Source organism: Anastrepha ludens, chromosome 5, assembly GCF_028408465.1.
Source record: "Anastrepha ludens isolate Willacy chromosome 5, idAnaLude1.1, whole genome shotgun sequence".
Taxonomy (NCBI): Eukaryota; Metazoa; Arthropoda; class Insecta; order Diptera; family Tephritidae; genus Anastrepha; species Anastrepha ludens.
Window position 1 is genome coordinate 106400079 of NC_071501.1, and position 22351 is coordinate 106422429.

General features: G+C 34.3%; 1 protein-coding gene across 2 annotated transcripts in view; it reads left to right on the forward strand.

The window, feature by feature from the left end:
- Nucleotides 1-8329: 8329 nt before the first annotated feature.
- LOC128862952 (bone morphogenetic protein receptor type-1B) overlaps nt 8330-22351 on the forward strand; it is a 95447-nt gene continuing 81425 nt past the window's right edge. Inside the window, exon 1 of one of the 2 annotated variants that reach the window (XM_054101802.1) lies at nt 8330-8405. In XM_054101802.1, the coding sequence (XP_053957777.1) occupies nt 8345-8405 (61 nt within the window). In that variant the 5' untranslated portion in view covers nt 8330-8344. Of the gene's footprint in view, nt 8410-22351 lie in introns of both variants that reach the window. The other variant, XM_054101804.1, reaches the window with a different exon arrangement.

The window sequence follows — 22351 nt, forward strand, 5'->3', positions numbered from 1 at the left end:
CCTTTTTTGCTTGAAATTCAGGTCATTTGGGACCAACTTCGCCGCAAAACGGCACAAATTGAAATCATTAACTATCTACAATGTCCTAAATGGATCCATAAGCAATGTTTACGTCTTCTGCAAACTTTCTGATGGTTATTTTGCGGTTATTGATCACTTTTTCACTTTATTGCTGTTTTCATTAGATTTCGATGTCGACGGCTTGCCACTACGTTTGTCATCCTCGATGCAACCACGATCTCTGCTGAAGTGTTCATGGCACTCGTAAACACCTGTTTTCTTTAGAGTTTTATTACTGAAACAGTTTTCCAATATTTCTCAGACTTTCGCACCATTGAAACGATATCCGTTTTTAAAGCAAAATTTAATTCAAACTCGTTGCAAATTCAAAAATTCAAATCCATTTTTAAAACTGAAAAAAATCGAAATTACGTGCAAAGGTAGATTTACTCAAGACTCAAGCGTAACTTTTTCAAATATCAAGCAATGGCGATAAAATTATATGGTAGGATTGTTAATCACAGCTGTGGCAGCACAAAAAAAACCCAACTCAAATCAGTTGACTTAGAGCGTCACCTGGCGATTGTTCCGGAAATTTTTTGTTCAGGATCGTAAGCGTACATTCATAGTTATTTTATGCTTTTTTGATTAAATAACGCGAGATTCCTAAACAAATCTTGTAAAATGTCATATTTCCTATTTCAGTGGCGGCACTTTTTTTACGAGTTGTCGCCAGCTAAATTAGTTATAGATTCAATTCGGCGACATCGACAATTTGCAGTTTGGCGGCCTGACGTCGCGCTGTCGTCAAAATAATTGCGTTCATAAGAACGTGCGGATTTTAATATTTGACAGATGCTTCCTGGCGCCTGCCATGGTCAATTTGTTTTTACTAAATATTAGTTTTCATAGAAACTTAGAGGTTGTCACTTGTCACCTCATCGCGTTTTTCGTCGCACATGTTGTCAATGCTTTGTTCAGTTTCTTCCTTTGCTTTGTCCTTATTTTCGACAGTTATCTTTGACACGTTTTATGTCTAAATTTGTACGGTGTATTTGGATATGGCAGCATGATTATCTCACGGCTCTCAATTTGTGCAGAATATGACATTTAGCGCAGGTACCTAAAACCTACAGCTCTCAACGTTTTCTAAGTTAGGTGGAGAAAGACGCGTTGCTCGTATAGTAGGTTTACCTTAGCTATGTTAATTGTACATAGGTACAATTTACAGGTATGTTAAATTGTACATAGGTATAAGACTTGGGTAACAGAAATCTGACTGTCTACTGTAAACTAGCAGTTCTATTGCGTTCTTATGCTCTTATTTTTTGTACCTTCTTTTATTTATTTATTTTTTATTTTTTTTGTGGTGAGTTAAAACTTCGTTAAATATTTCTCCTAGTCAAGAAAACAAGATTTTCCGCCAATACGAAATGTAACGTAGCTATGCTGACGTGCTGTGATGCCTCTTGCATGAGTTGAAATTTGAAAAAGGCGAGCCAAGAAGCGCCGAGAGAATGGTACTAAACTCCTAAACACTCAGGCTAAAAATCCTATTGTATTCGAAGCTCTGGAAAGTAAATGGATTGATAGTCAAGGAGGAAAGGGGGTAAAGGGACAGTGAGAAAAATATATAATAATATAGAAAAGAGACAGAGATAGAGAGATAGTTAGTCGTGCGAGAATTTTCCAGATACTAAGGAAAATCTGAAAATATCCTCCAGTCTGAGAGAAGGAATTTTATTTGTAGCCTTGCTCACAGAGTACTCACAGAGAAAGTGCTCAGTGCTATCCGCTTCCTCCAAGCAAGACAGGCACATCGGGACCTCAATGATTCCAATAGTGTTCATTTGCTGACCCTATGGGTTGTGTTCTGTAATAACACCGACCATCAATCGAACGTATTTCTTACCAAGATTTAGAAGAAAGTTCGACAGTTTTCTGTGCGCGCTTGTCACAAACCGCTTTGCAGTTCTGCAACATTCTAGACTGGAGCATTGATCGCTCTCTATATATAAGTTGCATACTAATCGCTGATTCAATTCATGATTTCTGCAGAACTAATTACGATTATTGGATCTGGTCCCTGTGGGGTAACCGCTGATCCGCAGTTAGCCAATTCATCGAAGTTACTAAGCGATATTTTTTAACAGCTGCTGCGCTTCTGCAATGACTAAATGTTGAGAAATCTTTTACAATCGAAAGAAAATAAACCTGCGAATTTATTTTTTTATTTATGTGTACTAAGTTAAACAATAAAATTAAAATTAAAAGCACTCACAGCACTCGAATCCCCTTGAATGTGTCTTAGCTATGTAAATTTCGTACAATTTCATGACCCAAAAAAATCTAAACTACACTGGCCAGTTTTCAGCAACCTGCTGATCCAATTTAAGCAGCGAACTTGCGTAAGCAGTTACTAAATGTATCTTCTTAACCAAAAAAAAAAACAAATTAAGAATACAAAAAAATGCTTACAAATGTACAAATTGACACTACATAGCATCTCTACCCATGCCCACAATGCCATGCATGCCTGGGTGCGAGTATGCTTAGTTAGTGGCTGCTGCTCTTAGTAATATTGTTTCTGTTCTTCGTACATTCAATTTCGTAACGAAACATGCAAAGGTGTTTCCAATTGTGTCATAAATGCGCCACAGGTGTCCGCCGACGACCCTCGTTGCCAGCCTGCATTTGTCTTCAACTCACCGATCATCTGGCCACCCCAGGTACTAATTTCACAAATCTGTCAGCTGTGTAGACCTACGAAGCTGTGATTTTTATATTGTTTACAATTAAGAAATGCTGTTTTAAAAGGTGATGCATACAAAAAAAAAAAAAAAAATACACAAAAACAAAAAAAAAAAAACTGTTTTGAATTGTCTCCGCAGACTTTTATGCGATGCTTCTTTTAATTTACGACTGTTTTGGAGAACTGAAAACTGTTATTGTTTGTGTAACTGAATGGGAATGTACATTTTATTTTGTTGTTTTCACAAACATTTTTGAAATATATTTATTTATGGGTATAAAAACACTGTGCACATTGACATATTCATGGGTACGCACTTTTTTTGTCAGGTATTTGGGGCTTAGGTTGTCTTACAAAACGAAGAACCCTCAACTCTATGCCTTCTCCGAACGACACATAGTTTTTGTTTTTCCTGTTTTATTTCTCCTTTGATGGCAGAAATACACTCGCTATTTTATAGCGACAGTGGAGAGTATGAAGGAGGAGAGTATATCCGCGAACCGCTCTCTCGCTCTTAGTATATTTGACGTAATAATTGGGCGTTTGTTGGAATTTTGTTGTTGGATTGCATTTGATTTTTATGCTTATTATTATTAACGCGCGAATTTATCGTACTATCTCTAGCTTGATTTATAATTTAAGGATAAAATCAAGCTTTGTACTCCAGCCTCATTTTCCAAATTTTCCCGTGTAGTTCAAATTAAGTATGTGCTCATTTTCATGCCTAATTAGTCACTTCCTATGCCATTAAAGCGAGTTTATCTACTGATTTTATTGCGCAATGTACCGACATTCAAACAATTTTCTGTGAACAAATTAAAAAATGAAAACCGTAAACTTCTGCTCTGAATCCCAAAATTTTCTATTAATAAACGTCTGTCATAAAGATTGGCGATTCGCTTGTCCTCTTCTAACGGCTTTTAAATTATTTGATATATTGATTAGTTAAAATTTTTCGCTAATAATATCAAATTTATATTGGTCCCTGCCGCTTCACTAAAGCGTTTATTGTTCACTTTTATCAGCAGGTTTTCACGTTTTTTGTCTTAATTTTGTTTTTCGCTTTTTTTTAGTTTGTGATAAAGTTACTTATCGATAAAGTCAGTCTGCTTGCTGGTGGAGTAGTAGGGCAATTGACTGGTGGCTACTCCTCAAAATCCAATCAAAGCGAACGCAGAATTAAACTAAAAAATTGTAGTGATTGCATGCGCGGACGAGGCAATATATTTTGCTATGTATACATGTTATATATATGTAGTATATATATATATATAATCAGTTATTTATATAAAGCACAGGATTTCCTCATATTTTTCTACCTTTATTGCTTGTCATATTATTTATTATATTTTGACTTTGTAGCTCGAGCGTAATCTTATCTAAAAGTAAATAAATATGCATAGAAAAACATTGTTTTGTATGAAAATGTATATGTAAAAGTGTGCACATATACAGGGTGGTACATCTAGCTTCCAGAATTTGTACTATTAACTTTTTTTTACTCTGACGACTAAAATAAGAGCAGTGATACAAAATAGATAGAAATATAGAAGTAGATATTTATAGTGTGGACATTTACAAAACGTTCGGCTTTTTACTTGAACAAAGCTAAACAAAAAATTGGGAATTGGCCTTCAGCTATGGTGGACAACCAAATTGTGACAGTAACTTCGGCTGCGACATCATCAGAGACCGACAGCAGAATTCTGCCCGCTCGTTTTACCCGTATTCACACATTCGTCCAATCAGTTGTTGTTCAGGCGGCAAAGAAGCAGTATGAGTGTAGAGTGCCTTGATTCTTTTCATCTTTTCATATATCACCAACACAATCTCCGTTTTTTCTTAAATTGTTCATTGTCATGACCCCTGTTGCGTCAACCAATCAGCTAATAGCTTCAAATTCACTGAGAGCTGGTTAACGGTCTGATCTACCTTCTTCACACCTCTAAAAAATTTTTCACCATGGAATAATCAGCCGAAATAGAAATGCCAATTGGCCGCCTGGACGTTGCGATTCAACTCCATTGAAACATTTTTTATGGACCGCCATTAATTTAACCATCCAGAAACAATTCGTGAGTTGAGAAGTGAAATCGAAGTGAGATAAGTGAGAGATGATAAGTGAGACTCGCGAAAATGTACTGAAGAATTTGCTTGACAAAATAGGCCACTATACATACTCGTAACAAAGTCAGCTTTGAAAGCAAGGCGCATTCATTAAAGGTGGTGGAACTAGACCAAGGTGGATTTATTAAGGTGACAGCATTCACCCAGCTGAATTTTTCGCCGTAGGTATGGCTTACGTCAAAATGATATGCTTTGTTTGTATGTATTGGTATGTTTACATTCGTATGTTTACATTTGATTACTGATTTTGACGTGATGCTTGGACCAAACGCAACAACAAATACATGTAGGGTTTTACTTATATGTGTTTGCTGTCACCTGTAATAAATTCGCCTTGAACTAGACCAAGAACAATGTTTTGTACGTTTGATTGTCAGAGCAAAGTGTTGGTAAAGTACAAAACGAAGTATGAATTCGTCTTGTTTTAACCTGGGCTGACAGTCACATGGGCACGACAAAAAAAAAAAAAAAATCAGCTGACTTACCGATACCACTTTGAATAGTATGAACGTAAAGAATCTGAATGAACTTTTATTGGATGCTTCATGGCAAGGCTCTCTTTTCCCCATTAAAAATTCATTGAAAAGTATTCTTGATTCCGAATTAAATTACAAACACTAGATGAATCACCCTGTAAAATCAGCTGGTGTTACTTGGCTGGTCGATAAGATCGCCAATTGCCCAATTGCATAACTAGTTTGCTAAGTGTAGTAGTACTCCCTTGACTATTTTTTATTGAAGAGTGCAGTAAAATCTGTTTCATTCAAAAATTAATATGTTTCGAGGAACTTAAGCGATTTGGGTACTTAACTGTTTTTGATTACTGGGAAAAAAATCTTCTTAGTCACTTTTTCTGCCTCACTTGAGTTCCTTCGGAAAATTCCATGAAAAAAACCTCAATTAAATTAAAAAATAAAGCAACAAGTTTTCGTAAAATTTTTTTCCATGTGAACAGAAAATGCGTAGGGCCCGCAGCAAAAATGAAAAATCAATGCAATTTTTAATCCACTTGAAAATGGTGCTTGATTAAACCAAAATTCAATTCGCTATAAAACTGCCCAAAATTTGATTGAGAAGTTTAAAATTTCTTTGAAAATTTTGCAAATATGTTTTTAGTTGACACAAAGTTTTTAATTTGCATTTATATGGTAGTTGTAATTGAGTTTTTTTTTTTTTTTTTTTTGTTTTTTTTTTTTTTTATTGAAACGTTATAAAATTTGTATACATTTCATGGTATTACGCCTAGCATAAGCTAACAAGTAACATTATTCTATCCTTAACATTGAAATTTAAAAACAATTATAAATATTTTACAAACAATTATACAGCGTTGGCGACTAAATCTCGTGGCTTAGTTCTTCGAAGTCTTCTTGTGCAGACTGTTTTGGTAAGCTCTGCGGCCTCCGGGTTTATGTGCTCTTTCAGCCTGGTTTCATGGTTACTTGCAAGAATTTGGATTATATCAGCGACTTTTTTCACCGACAGATCCTTGTGCAGGTCGTGATTTCGCACATACCAAGGTGCGTTGACCATGTCTCTGAGAATCTTATTCTGCAGGCGTTGTACAGCTTCAATGTTTGATTTAGTGGTACATCCCCATAATTGAATGCCGTATGTCCATATCGGCTTAACTACTTGGTTGTATATTAATAATTTATTCTGTATTGACAATGTAGACTTTCTGCCAATTAACCATTTCATTTTTTTAATTTTTAAGTTGATTTCAGTTGCTTTAATTTTGACATGTTCTTTCCATTTGAGCTTTGCATCCAAAGTCATACCCAAGTATTTTGCTGTATTACTATATGGAACAGTAGCAGATGATATTTTCACTGGGTTATAGGCTATTTTCTTGTTTGTAAAGTCTACGTGAACAGACTTGCTTTCATTTAGTTTGATTCTCCAGTTTTCAGTCCATGCGACAACTTCGTCTATCGATGCCTGTAACTTTCTAGTTGATTCATTTGCGTTATTTCCATAGGCTAAGATACACGTGTCATCAGCAAAAGTGGCTATCTTACTTGTATTTGAAACAGGTAGATCTGCAGTATAGAGCAAATACAAATTTGCATTTATATGGTAGTTGTAATAGAGTGAATTTTATTTTCATAAAAAAAAATTTTTAAAATTAGATAAGAAACAAAAAAAATTGCCAAAAAGTGTCTGGTTGTTGTTGTTGTTGTAGCAGCATAAACATTCCTCGTGCATATACGAGGAATGCTGCTGTAGTGACATTCCTTGGCCGGATATAAATCGGGGTCGTTCCGGTTACGTAGAACCGACTGTCGTGGGAAGTGACTGGTCTTTAGTTTTGCAATATTCTCTACATTTTATTAAATTTAATTTGCTTCATTATTTTAACATAAGAACTTTCAAACTATTTTTTTTAATTTATTTTACAGTTTATATATTTTTTGCTTTATTTTATGTTATTCTGTTTCTATATACTTATTTATTTTTATTAATATTATATTATTCTATTATCGTTTATTTTAATTCTCTTTCATATTTTTTTATTTAATTTTTTTTTACATTTTATATATTTTTTGTTTTATTTTATATTCTATTATCTTATATACTTTTTTTGTTATTTTTAAATATATTATTCTATTCTATTTTATTTGATTTTAATTTTGGTTTAAATTTTATTCATTTTATTTTTTTCCATTTTATTTATTTTTTTTCATTTTTCTGTCATTTTATTTATTTAATTTAATTTTATTTTTTGTAATTTTTAAATATTGTATATTATTCTATTATATTTGATTTAGTTTTGGTTTAAATTTTATTCATTTTATTTTTTCAATTTTTTTTATTTATTTTATTTATTTTTTTAATTTTTTTTTCATTTTATTTTAATTTATTTAATTTTATTTTTTGTAATTTTTAAATATATTATTCTATTATATTTGGTTTAGTTTTGGTTTAAATTTTAATCATTTTATTTGTTTTTTCTTGTCATTTTATTTTATTTTATTTTGTTTTTTATTTTATTTTATTTTATTTTATTTTATTTATTTATTTATTTTTCCCATTTTATTTTTTTTTTTTTACTTTTTTTTTCTTATATTTTTACCTTTTCAATTATGACCATATAAAATATGCAAGTACTGTTTTGTTATTTTATATTTCCTCAAGCATCCGCCCATAAATCAAATTCTCTACACAAGTCAACGTCATCGTTCACCCCCCATGTAATAATATATTTTCAAAACGTTTTGCTCATTTTGCACGCTTTGCAAATTTTAATAAGTTTTTATTTACTTGTACTAAGTTGTCTTGCTGAGAGTTGCCTTCCGCCGCTGCGAGTTTACTCAACAACTTTTTCCCCAGCACACCTCGCTCCTCTTACTTCACACGGGCTTTTGTGTTTTTTTGTTTAATTTTTTTTCCCCACTTCGCCAGTAGCAAATTGCTAAGCTGGCAACCAGCCCCGTCCAGTCAGTCCGGCCGTCGGTAGCTAATATGTCAACGATTTCTGTCTGCCTGTGTTGTGTTTTCACCTTCGATTATGTTATTATTGCAAGTATGTAAGTAAAGTCATATAATTTGTCGTCATTATTAATGCTTAATCAGTAATTACTGCGCGCCAAAATACGCATAATTAATTGTAGAGAAATAAAAAAGACAGCTAAATAAAAGATAAAGGGAGAGAGAGAAAAAAAACACGTAAACTCAAATTTCGATTGTGCGCGAATTTTTATGCTTTAATCAGTGTTTTTGTCTTTCCTGCTATTTTTCTGCTAAATATTATTTTTAATTCTTTTTCTGCGAAACACTTCAAATACATTTACCTATTCGTTGGCGCTCTTCCGCTCTTGTGCGAATTTCGCATATTTTTTGTGAAATAAAAAATATTTTATGGATGTGTTTACTATTTATATAACAAGGCCATTGACCTGTTGGTGGAAGGAAATATGTGGAAATTATTGCAAGAAAATACAGATTTTATACAAATGTAGCTGCAAAAAAAAAAAAAAATTATACGTAAAAGAAAAAAATTCAATAAAATTTAAAAAATATATGCACGTACCCAATACATAAAAATATCGCTCGAATCTGCAACATATCATGCATCCAATTTTTTGTTTTATTTTTATAAGAGTAATCCTCTAAGATTTGAATGGGATAATAACTTGAAATGTATAATCTAAGAGTTACTTCTGAGGAGAGTAAGTTAGGTGAGGTTTCGGTGGCTGCCACTCTCCACAAAAGTGTAGAGTGCGGCCCGTTGTGATACCACCAGTTTGTACGCAAACTTCCCCTCTAATTCTCAAAATGGGGAAACCACTTCGTCTCTCGAATAAAAGTGCAAATTCTGTAGATGGCTGCCGATTCCTAGTCTGCCGACATCTAAAGAAAGAGTTTAGACGGCGATATTGCGTTCCTGCAAGAGCGGGACAGTGACGAGGAGAGGAATTGTTCAACATTCCTCGTTTCTGCTGCTTTGACAGAAGTTATTTGAGGGAAACAACATACGTTTCACATGTGTTGCATAGAGAGCGTAGTTATCAATAAATTCGAATAGATCGAATTGTCAACGTCGACCCATATAGCGGCGTACCAACGATTGTTTGTTCCCAGAAAAAAGTTCCCAAACAAAAATCAAACAGGAAAGGTTTTTCTCAGGCAAAAATAAAATCGTATACTGGTCACATGGAGAAAATCTGCAACCTTTCTTTGAATTTTTTATTTTTTTTATTTTTGGAAATAATCAGATATCACACGGCGCCAGATGCGGAGAATATGGCGATACACTAATTTCTTTAATGCCAAAAAGCGGAAATGTGACCAGGCGCATTACCGCAGTGTAAGTAGTAGCAGCGCAGTTTCACGTTTTTCCTATTCTCAAATAAATTTTTGAACACTCTTGGTAAGCAGTTCCCAGTACACCATTTAACAGTTATTGTCTGAGAAAAATCGAATGGAACAGCCATTTTTTTCTCTGGTGAAGTAAATTGAGATCATCACTTTTGTTGCTGACTTTTGCTGCCTGTCTTTCACAAGTGGATTTACTCCTTTCGTGCTCCATACCATAAACTGCTGTTTGCTTGGGTAGGACACCAGGGTCTGACCTTTTTTAATAATGTTCCAAAAGGTTATATCTATAAATCGATAAAAAATTAAATTTTAGGAAGCTACCTGGAAGCTCAAGTCGTTACCTATAATAGAAATATGTATGTTAAATTCACGTTCAAAGACGAAAAAGTATGGCCAGAGCCAGCAAAACTTATGCTAACTACTTTTGGTCTCTCATTCAAAATTTGTAGAACCCATCGAACAGATTTCTTTGTGTATTGCAGATCCTTATGCAATATTCGCGATACTGCCATAGCATTCAAGCCCATACATATTTCCTATGTCATTCGTGGGCCTCCGTCAACTTTTCGCTTCACCATGGCAAAATTTATCTCGTGGATCGACGATTTTGGCCATCCCTCTTGTGGCTCGTCCTCCACAGAAAAATGCCCAATCTGGAATCTTTGATACCACTTACAAATAGTCTTAAGAAATGGAGTGTTCGTTTTACATGCAGTATGGAACTGATTGAAAATTTCAACAGGCTTGAGTTGACGTCGAAAGCCGTAAAGTATTGAGTAACGAATTTCCTGCTGCGTGATGGCATGGCATTGATGTCATTGCATCATTTATTTTTAGTTTTTGCGTCTGCATTCCAACTGATTTTTCTGAAATTTTAAATGAAACATCGAAGACTGTAACAAAATGAACGGCATTTTACAATTAAAAAAAAAAAAAGAATTAAAAAAAAAAATAATAAAAAAATAATAATTAAAAAAAAAGAATTAATTAAAAAAAAAATTAAAAAAAAATAAATAAATAAAAAATAATTAAAAAAAAAAAAATTTAAAAAAAAAAATTAAAAAAAATGTATAAAAAAAAGAATTAAAAAAAACAATAACTAAAAAAAGATAATTAAAAAATAATAATAATTAAAAAGAAAATAATTTAAAAAAAAATTAATAAAAAAAATAATTAAAAAAAATAATAAAAAAATAAAAAAACGATTAAAAACCCAAAAATAAAAAACAAAAAAAGGATAATTAAAAAAAAAACAAAATTAAAAAAACTTAAAAAACAAAAAATAATAAAAAAAATAATTAAAAAATCCCATCAACTTACCGAACTTTTGTTAGTCCCCCGTACATGGATGGGATCCACGATATATAGTACAAGTGGCACTTATCATGTATTTGTTGCTAGTGATTTGGCTAGATTCACTTCAAATTCGCGGTGTGGGGCTTTATGCTGCTCTTGATGTTGATTTTTTTTTATAACAATTCGTTCTTGGCAGAGATACATTTGCAGGTTCACCTGTTATGTGCCGAGAGGGCACCGCTACTAGAAAAAAATATATATATTTTTCTATAATTTGCCCGCGACCAACTAATATAAATGGCAGTCACACACAAAATCACTCAGCAAAGGCAGGCGGTTGCAATATTACCAGTGCACTCTTGTAAATATATTGGCATTACTGCATTCCATTTCTAGCTAATTTTATTGTTCCCGAGATGAAGAAAAAGTGCACTCGCTCAGTTGAAAATACTCCTGTCTGCACTTCGTTGTCAAAACTGCGCGCATATCGAATTTTTTGCAATCGTTCAAGATTTAATCCGCGTGTGGTCCACTGGATCATGATCATAATCATAATCACACAAACAAATGTATTAACATTAAAATACAAACAATTGCACATAAATATTGTTTTGACAAAAAATGCCAGCTACTGTCCATCAAGTGCCCGGTTTCAATGACCAATTCGGGCTTCAGCGCTTGCCGGCAATTAAACGCTTATGTGAAGTGTGCCAGTCACTAACATTTTGTTTGATTTGATGAGTTGCTGTTTAACGATTTCGGTTTATTTCTTGTCGTTGCTTTTCCTTTATTTTCTTTGTAATTGCTTTGTTTTTGTTGTGGATTAATTCGTAATTTGCTTTTTGTGTGTTTTTGTTTTTCTTGTTCATGCGCAATGTGTTTGCAATTAAAATGAAGCTGAAGCTTAGCTTAAATTCAATCGTCGCTTGGCAAAATGTTCAAATGAATGAATCAAGTAATTGCCTGACAGATTGACAGTCAAGCGGCCAGCTGTCGCCAGTGTTGTGCAGCAATGTTAGACATCACGATGTTTTTGTGTTGCTGTTGTTGCCGTTGTTGTTACAATATTTGAAGTGCGGGCCAATACCGACATCGCATTATAACAACATTATCGATAGTTATGTACTTATGAATGTGCATATGTCTGCATTAAACACGCGGCTAAGGCGATTTGAAAGCGCTCGGAGACGGCTTGCAGAGTTGGTCGCTTTCAGCACTGGTTGCCTATGACGGATGGAGGATGAGAGGTGGTAATTTTCATATTTCAATTGAATGCTTGCTTTTACCTTTATTGTACTTGTCGATTTCAATTTAGTGCTCATTACTCGTTTTGGACTGTTTTCAGTTTATTGGCGTGTTTGGTATTTTTTATTTTTTTTTTCAATAAACAATTTTTTTTTATTATTTCAGTAGTATTTACTGCTATATATAGTAGATATGTGCATATGTATTTTTTTATAATGCAACACGTTTTGACGTCTTTGATGTATTGTTGATTTTAATGCAATTTTTAAGATTATCAAAAACATTCGCTTGCTGAACAAATTCGTTGAATGGTTAGATTGTAATCGAAAATATAATGAGTTCTACCCACGAAATGCATATACAGCGTTTGCCGATAACAGTTCATTAAATGAGGCAATAACATCGAAAACCGATAATTGTGGTCTGTGGTGATACGATCACTTTCAGTGGGCTCATTTAGAGCGTATTCACACGGTGGTAGTCTTATAAAGGAACATAAGGTTAGAATGCATTTATTTTTATACCAAATTTAATGACAAAGCAGAAAAAGAAATTAAATCTAATTTGTTTTCAACTTTATTCGTTTTCCATGTATTAAAGTTAGGTGGTTAGGTTAGGTTATGGTGGTAGTCGGTTCGTATGACCAACTCACTTAGACCTTACGGGTCCGTTGTGATATCACTGTGCGACACGTGAACCTTGTTTATTATTATTATTTTCATGAAACCATTTTGAGGCTCTTGTGAAGCGCAGGATTGGTCTAATCCCCATGCCAGACAGTTCTGTAAGAGAACTGAAAAAGTGTTTACCTAAATAACCTGCTCTGATTTTAGCTAAGGCTGAACAATTGCAAATAAAGTGCTCAACTGTTTCTTCCTCTTCCTCATCTCTACAACTTCTACAATAATCATGGGAGAATACTCCTCAAGGAACGCCTGCCAAATAGCGAATGACCGGTGACATAAGCCACGACCTTCGAGATATCTTCTCTTGAGAGGCTAAGCAATTCCTTTGTCCTTTTCTTGTTTATTTGCGGCCACAGCAGCCTAGCTGTTACTCATGTATCTTCCTTCATATTCCCATGACCTATTGGCCTCTTGGATAATTTTGTTCTTCATTATTAGTTTACTCGTGGCCATAGGCATTCCTATGGTATTTTTGTCACTGAGCAGTTGTAGAACAGTACCTTTCCTAGCTAGCTCATCGGCTTCACAGTTTCCTACTAAAGTTAAGAAAAATACTTTTTTTTTTAATAAATTTTTTGTTTATTTTAATATTTTTCATCTATATTTTAATGTGGTTTATTTCATATTAGTTTGGGGGAAAAGAAATCCATTATTCTTGCATAATCCATTATTCTTTAAAACTGTTTTATGGTCCATCTTTAGGCCCTGGGCGATGCTACGCCTACTAAAATACCCGTCAACTTCTATTATATTGGAGATTTTATCCACATTTTCGACAATATCGACATTTTCTTTAACATCAAAAATATATTACCTGAACGGAAACGAAACGAAAAGTAATCATTAGGATACCCCAAAAACTATTTTTTTCATGCGATCCCCTAAATTTCTGCTATGGCCAAAAAAATACGACACCCATTTATCTAATATAAAGTGGCGCAAAATTAAACATCCAATCTGGTTTTTTCTTAACTTTTTTACTAAATAAAAACAAGAAAATAATTTTGAGTGATGGACATCCTTTATTTTGACCTTTGCCCCATTCACGCAAAAAAAAAACTATGCTAATTGTGCTTCTTTTTGCTTAATCTTGTATTCTACAAGGACGATGAATTACAGGGTTTGCCTACCGAAGCAAAATTGTATGCCAGCTTGGCTTATACGCCATAGCGACTTTGACAGGCGGAGGTAGACAAATGGAATATAAACAAATTCTGTAAAGTGAGGTTAGTTAATTGTCGCCCCCTTTGAAAACAAACTGCCGTTACATCCCTTGTTAAGTCAGTAAATGAGCTGAGTACTTCAAATCGCTGAGAATCGCTGAATGGCCTGATGTTGTCCATACCTCCTGCATTCTCTTCACTGTGTGTATTCTTTATGTTGGTTGCCACTCATTTTAAACAAAGAAATTAATATTTTAAGTTTGGTTAGATTTGAAAATATTTGTTTTGATTTTTTTTATATCTTGGTTGCCACTCATTTTAAATAAGAAAATTTTAAATATTTTAAACTTCGAAGAAAACGTATTTTATTTTTTTTATGTGGAACTTCTCATTATTTCCATTGGTACGAAATGTAAGCAAAAATTAAAAAAAAAAACTAAATAAAAATAAAAAAATAAATACAAAAAAATTAAAAAAAAAAAAAAAAAGAAAAAATTCAACACATTTTTTTAATTAAAACACAAACAAAAAAACTTTAAAAAAATTTAAAGAAAAATTAGTTAACAAAAAATTAAAAAAAAAATTGAAAAACAATTAATTAAAAAAATTTAATAAAAACTTATGAAAAGTAAAAAAAAATTTTAAATTATAATTAAAAACAAATTTAAAAAAAAATTTAAAAAAAAAAAAATTTCAAAAAATAAAAAAAAAATTGGAAAAGAATTAAAAAAAAATTTAAAAAAATTTATTATTAATTAAAAAAATTGAATAAAAATTTATGAAAAATAAATAAATTTTTTTTGTATAATAATTAAAAACAAATTAAAATAAAAAATAAACAAATAAAAAAATATAAAAAAAATTTTTTTAAAATTCAAAACAAAAATAAAAAAATAAAAAAAGTCAAAAAAAGAATTTAAAAAAAGTTAAAAAATAATTTTTTTTAAGTGAAAAAAAAACTCATGTAATTAAAAAAAATTGAATAAAAATTTATAAAAAATAAAATAAATTTTTTTATATTATAATAAAAATAAAAAAATAAAATAAAAATGAATTAAGATAAAAATTTATAAAAATTATTTTTTAAATATTTTTTTTTATTTTCCTTATAGGATTCGTGGATATAAATTCAAAGCTTGAGATGAAGAGATTCGAAAGTATCGAAAACCTTTTTCATTTGTAAAAAGGGTTACCGCATACATTTAATTTTAAATACAAATTTAGAGCGATTTCCAAACATAGAACTTTTACATATTTAATCTCAAATAGTTATTGAAAGGGCTTAATTGTTCTCCTCCGTTCTAATTTACAATAAAAATCCATATGAGCAGCCCGATATTTCAACGTATCTGTATACACACACACATATATATATATATATTATAACTATATGGAAGTATGCACGCCTGCTTACCTAATAATTTGCGCTCATGCCGCATTCGAATGGAGGAAAGAAATTGCTATAACAGCAACAAAAACGATAAGAGGGAAGATATTGCTATGCATCTCATTGCAGCAAATGTTACTTCTCTGTTGTTTTTGTAGCGATTCTGTTTGCCTGGATGCGTTTAAAGTTGCCTCATTCAGTTTACGTCATTTCGAAGTGCGTTGCGCTCGTGCTGCATGCTGCACCGCTGCCACATAAATTTCTATATTCCATTTCCTCTTATTCTTCTACATATAAAACATTTTCAAGCCATTCTAAATTCTCCTCCAAAAAGGTGTTGTTTCGCTGAAAACTTTTGCCTTTTCTTGGCTCCTGCTATTTTTGTAGCTGTTGCTGGAAATTGTTTTTGTTCTTTTTTTTTGTTTGCATCTTATTTCAATATTTTTTTTTTATTTTTTTTTTATGTGGTTGTCTGTTTTCTCCGATTGTTCATATTGTTTTTGTTGTTTGTTTTTGTGTTATTTTTCTTGGTGCTGTTTATCAAGTTGATGGGTCTTTATTTTGATTAATCGTCAACAAATTTCAACGGAATTGTTATTTTTAAATGAATTTCAGTTTCGAAACAAATTTTGTGCTTTTAATTTTAGTTTTCTCGTTTACTTACAAATTAATGAAGTGAAAATTAGTAAAGGGACTCTTGCAAGTAGGGCAGTGTAGTGCAGGAAAATGTAGAAAACGCAATTAGAACTTTAATTGCTTGTTGTTAAATAGATTTTGTGTTTTTTTCTTAGTTATTGAAAAATGAGCGTTGACAGGCGAAAGAAAGAATGCTAGACCAGACACTAAGAAATTAATCATTTTCTTTGAAGAATTTCAAGTATATTTAGATCTGCTTTTGCATTGGAAGAAAATTCCATAGAAAGGCCTTGACAAAAATTATGTTATATTTTTATTCAGCTCTGTAGAGCTTAAAATTTGTGAAAGAATAATGACAAGTACAAATAAGAAAATATAAATATTTGTGCATACATTTGCATATCATTTGTATTCAATTTCAAATTGTCATAATAAAGGCAATACAAATTTATTAAAGAAAATTTGTGGAAAAATTATAAACTAAAATTTTTACTGCCATTTTTTAGCGGAAATTTGTTCGAATAAAAAAAAAATAAAAAAAGTTCATAGAAAAAATTAATTTTCTATCCTTATTTTTAGCTGTTACATTTTTTAAATTGTTACAATAAAGGCAATACAAATTTATTAAAGCAAATTTGTGAAAAAATTACAAATTATAAAATTCACTGCCATTTTATGGCGGAAATTTGTTCGAATACAAAAAAGAAGAGATAAAAAAGTTCATGAAAAAAATTAATTTTCTATCCTTATTTTTACCGGTAAAATTTTTTCCTTTTTAAAACATTGTTACAAAAATAGTGAAAGGCAGCGTTATTTCCGATATGAAATATTTATGTATCCTATGCATTTGCCATCACTTATCTAAACCGTTTTTATTATTCAACAACATTAATTTTAAAATCAGCAACTCCATTTTAAATAATGCTCTCTTCCACACACATTCAAAACACATGCGCAAGAGATCATAGAAAAAGCCATTGCTTTCAAAAAATAACTGAAAAGACATGTTTTTCGCCTTAAAATGCTGCCTTTCACCTTCCTTTTGTCTTAATACTTAAAATGATTTTCTACGCTGCGCCGGCCGTCGCGTTGTAATTGTTTTTGCAAGCACTCGTATATTGGGTAGACGAATTTTTCGAATTGACACACTAGAAATGTGCACTTCTAAATACATGTAACAGCGTTTGCATGTGTGTGTGTGCAATTGTACGCGAACAAGTCATGTCAACTGAGAAGAATTCCAGCTGCCTTTGAATGACACCATCAGCTGCAACCGACACCGACCGACGACAACACTTTCAAGTGCATGAATGTGTGTATGTGCAGAAGAGACTCAAGGCGCGCCTTTAGCTGGTGTGACAAAAGGCAAGCAACAATAACAAAATGATTCTCTTAAAAACAACAAAATAAAATCTTCAATATGCAGCGCCTTAAGAACTGTGACAGAAAGTAATGAAACGACGGCCAATAGCAGAAATGCAGACTTTGCACTGAAAATGAAAGGCATGACGAATTGCTGGAGCAAGCAGGGCTAACGAAAAATAACAAAATTAAATTTACCTAAAAACAAAAAATAAAAAAACAATAAAAAATCTGCAAAACAGGCAGTAGGCAGGAAGAGTGCAATGATCTGTCAGAGCACAAACTCACAATAAAAATAAGCTGTTCTTCTTCCTGCTCTCTTTCTTCCACTTTTTGCCTTCCTCTCATACATGTGGAGATTTTCGTTTCACAATCATTGGAATACCATCGCAGCGAAATGCAAGAAACGGTGCTTGCTTATGTGAATATTTTACATACATACGAATAAATACTTTGGCAGATATGTTTGTACATATGTATATATGTAGGTATGTACTTATGCACTTGCCTACATACTTAAGTGCACATTTAGCATGCTATTCAGTGTGCTGGGACTGTGAAAATTTTACAGGATATGCATTTGAAGCGTTTCAATGCGTTAAAATGCTTCACTGCAAAACGGAGATTTTTTATGGCTGTTCCGTTTTAAGAATTTATATGGAAAATGCGTAGTTTGCTTTTAAGCAGTGATACGTGCAAAATGAGCAAAGTAGTAAAAAAAAATTCGAAATTCAATTTTTTTTTTTTAATTCAATTTTTTTTCTTGCTGAAGAAAGTACAGAGATCTTCATTAAAACTGCATCTGTGGAGCTCTGCGCAAACTGCGCATTGAGGAAATGGTCCTGGTTCTAGTGCCATAGTCACTATGGGAAAATAACCTATCGCAGGTGTTACGCTAATTCTAGAAACAGTAAAAAGCTGGAAAACAAATCATAGTGGTTACTCCATCATTTTTGATAAACAACCCCTGTCGAGCTCCAGGGAACAATGGGTCTCAATGCCTACTCTCAGCAAGAGGTATCGCTTTAAAGTCTTAGTAGAGAGGAATGTACTCAAGGAATTCCAGGATCCAAGAAACAAGTTCGTTGGTTCTACAAAGATGAAACCAAGCTAGAGGGCAGACTGGATAGCAACAACCGTTAGCTCCTCTCCCGGGTCACTCAAGCGGATCTAGTGGTATTACAAGAAGCTGCTAACAGTCCACAAGTCACTGTTTTCATAACCAATAATATTAACATTTACCCAACACGCCAAACTGCCTTCACGACGCTTGACTCCGTCGTCGTTCACAACTTCCGATGAGGTGACCCTTGAAGTGGTTGAGAGAAGAAAGATTCTGCGGAAGGTTTTTGGACTTTTACACGTTAGCAACGTCGAGTATCGCAGGCGCTGGAACGATGAGTGGTATGAGGTTCGCGACGACGTAGACATAACATAGCGAATAAAGATCCAGCAGCTTCGTTGGCTGAGTCATTATGTTCGAATGGATCCAAACGCTGCGGCTCTGAAAGTATTCGATGCGTTACCAGCTGGTGATAGCAGAGAAAGGGGAAGGCCTCCTCTACGTTGGAAAGATCAGGTGGAGATGGACTGGGCTTCACTTGGTGTGTCGTTGGTTAGCACGAGAGCGAGACGAATGGCGCGCTTTGTTAAACTCGCCAATCAAGCAGAAGAGAAGCTGCTTAACTTGCTTTCTAGTACAATTATTTCAAAAACGAACTTGTAATTAAGCACTTTGTGTGCTCTTTTGACTGGAGTTCAAAGCGCCGCAGTCTCAACGCCTGAGTAAATGCCATTCAATACATTACAGTTAATATTTGCTTAGGTAATGACGACGCGCTGACCGACGCATTTGCCGGTCTAAGCTTTTAAGCACTTCACCTGATGGCGACAAATGCGTTGTATGTATTTCGTTTTAATTGCCAGGAGGCAAAGATCAAAAATACAATCATTTACTAAGATACTGGTTCTCTTCAACGCCTTACGTCGCTCAGCTGATTCTAATGCATTTATTTGTGTATGTCATTTACTTGCTGTTTTTTCTGTTTGTTGCTTACGTTTTTTTTGCTTACGTAAATGAAAAGCTTTTTTTATTGCTGACATTTACTTCTCTTAATATTTTTCCACTTTTATCAATTTTTTCCACTTTTTTGCAGCATTTAGCTGCAATTAAATGCAAATTTCACCTCGCTACTTGCCACCAACATGAATATTAACGCGCGCGCACAGTTGTCTTTCGCCGCTTTTACGAGCGCATTAAAGTCAAAGTTGGCGTGGAGTGGAAGTGGTTAGGGAAAAAAGTTCTTATTGCTAAGCGACAAACAACTGCAGCTGTGCGGCTAAGCGGCGTGGTCGCCCATTAGATATACAAATGTGAAATGTAGTTACTTGTGTAGTTGTTGTAAATGAGAAAAAATGCAACAGTAAAAACAGTTGAGCCGAAGATAGTTGCATTTGCTTTTTGCTGTTTGTTGTTTTTCACAGGTAGCTAATGCTATTTTCGCTATATGGCCAACTAAGTGCTTATATAACTCGGCAAGTAATAAGCAGCGCGCCCGGGATCGGGTGGCAGCGCGTTGGCTACAGGTTGTCTATGTCGTTCACTGGCCGCTTGCGTGTTGCGCGCAATAAGTGCTTGCATGCATGTGTGTGCTTCTGTTCTTTCAGGTGTGTGTGTGTGTGCCTATTCAACGCGCTACACCCATTTTTCGCGCAGTCAAGCGACTAAGCAGGCGGCCACATCCGCTGTGCCCCACTTCCCACCCCCCACACACACACAACTGACCGCTGTTCCGTGCACACGCCGCGCTGTGCACTTCTCCAACGCGCTTACTGCTATACAAATAAACCTTTGTGCTTTAGCTTGCCTTTGTTGTTGTTATGGTTGTTGTTTTGGTGTTTAACGCGCCGCCTCACATGCAACAGTTTCTTTGTTTCATTTGTAGTTAGTTGTAGTTTTATTGTATTTCATACTAAGTCCTTTTTTTCGCATTTCATTTCATTGAAATGACAGACTGCTTGGCGTTTACCCACCGCCATCAAGGTGCGCGCCGCGGTAAGAGTAGCGTGCGCGCGGCAAAGCATATCATGGCATTTGCTGTGGGGTTTCAGTTTATTTACATTTATTTATTGCTGCATTATTCGCACACACGAGCGAAGAAAGAGCTCGCGATATGCAAGCAAGCGAAGGCGCACCGCGTCGTTTTGCACTCCACTCTACTTCTGTAGCTACATTTTGTGGTATAGAGAATTGCCGCTTTTGTTTGTCTGTTAGTGCTTCATATTTGTTTGGTTTTATTTTTAATTTTTGCCATAAACTAACATGCAATGACAACAACTAAAGCAATAGCAACAAGGCAAAAAGCGCGCGCGCGTACAAATAAAACAACCATTAAAAGCTCCATCAATATTGCACGCCCACGCGCGCTCACACTAAAATCACACAATTCAGCGCATTTCATGCGAGTTTGATTGTGTTTTTGCCGCGCGCGCGCTCTCAACTGCCTTCCGCCACACCGCGCGCAAGCACAATTGCAATGTTTGTCTGTGCAAACGCGCCACCATCGTTTGACGTAGTCATACCACACAATTTATTTTGCGTGCCTATTACGCTTTACTGCCAAATAGATATTCGCAATGTTTTGCTGCTTTTTTTTTATGTTTTAATATTTTTGTTTTTGCCAAGCGGCATACGATAAATGACCGCGGCGGCAACGCACGGCTACCTTACATGGCAAGCGCGCTTGGATAAATAAACAAATGAGAAAATTCGCAAAAATACACATCAACAGCGTGTGATTGAACAGACTCACTGGCTATATTTACGTATCTACATATTTATGTGTGTATGTATGTTTGTATGACGGCCATAAAGTTTGACTCATCGCTGAGCGTACACGTACATATATGGCCGCCAGCCGCCAGCCGCTTTGCCGCCACAGTCATGCCGTCTACACACTGGTCGACATAACAGCAAATACATATAGACAACGCTACATTTGATTGCCATTTGTAGACCGCATTATTCAACTCAATTGCGCGCCTATGTCCAAAAACAAAATAAGGCAGACAAACACGCGAGCGCTCATTCGCATGCATTCTAATATGGCAATTTTTCAGCTTGACAACTTTTTGACTATTTGACTTTTTCAGTTTTAAATTTTCAATTTTCTAGTTTTTGGGCGGCTTACGCTTTTCCTGCACTGACAGCTAGCAAAAACCGCCTTGCAGCAGCGCGCACACGACATTTTTATTGATGTCAGACAAACGAATAGAAGGCAAGGGGAAAAAACAGCGAAAATTCCCAAATTTATACCGAAATGTTTGAGTTGCATATTTATTATAAATTTATTTGCGCTTGCATTTTTGTAAATGACACATCGCCTTTTGTGGTGGTGCGCTGGCCACTCACTCACACACACACACACACACACACGCGCGTACTACTCACCCATTCATTCATTCATTTACGAAAATTTCGGCAGCGGCGGACAGTTCGAGGACAAGGCGTCAGACATGGCGGTATTGCACAATTTAAAAAGTTTTGTAGAGGCAGCAACAAAAAAAAAAACCAATTTGTAATTTAATGTAATTTAAATGCATGGACAAGTGTGCAAGCAATAAATTAAATCTGTGGGGCACGATTTTCTCCCCGAAGAGTTTTGTAATTTTAATCTATTTTCACTTGCTTGCTGCCAAGTCGCTGGCGGTTGTTGTGCTGGTAGTTGTGAGCAACCCTCTGCAAGCGCTGATAAATTTCTTATCTGTCGCTAAACAACCCCCATTTTTGAGGCACTTTCCCATGACACCTACACAAACATCTACACAAAAATTTGCCCCAATCTTTATTTTCGAATTTCTGATCTTCGTTCACGTA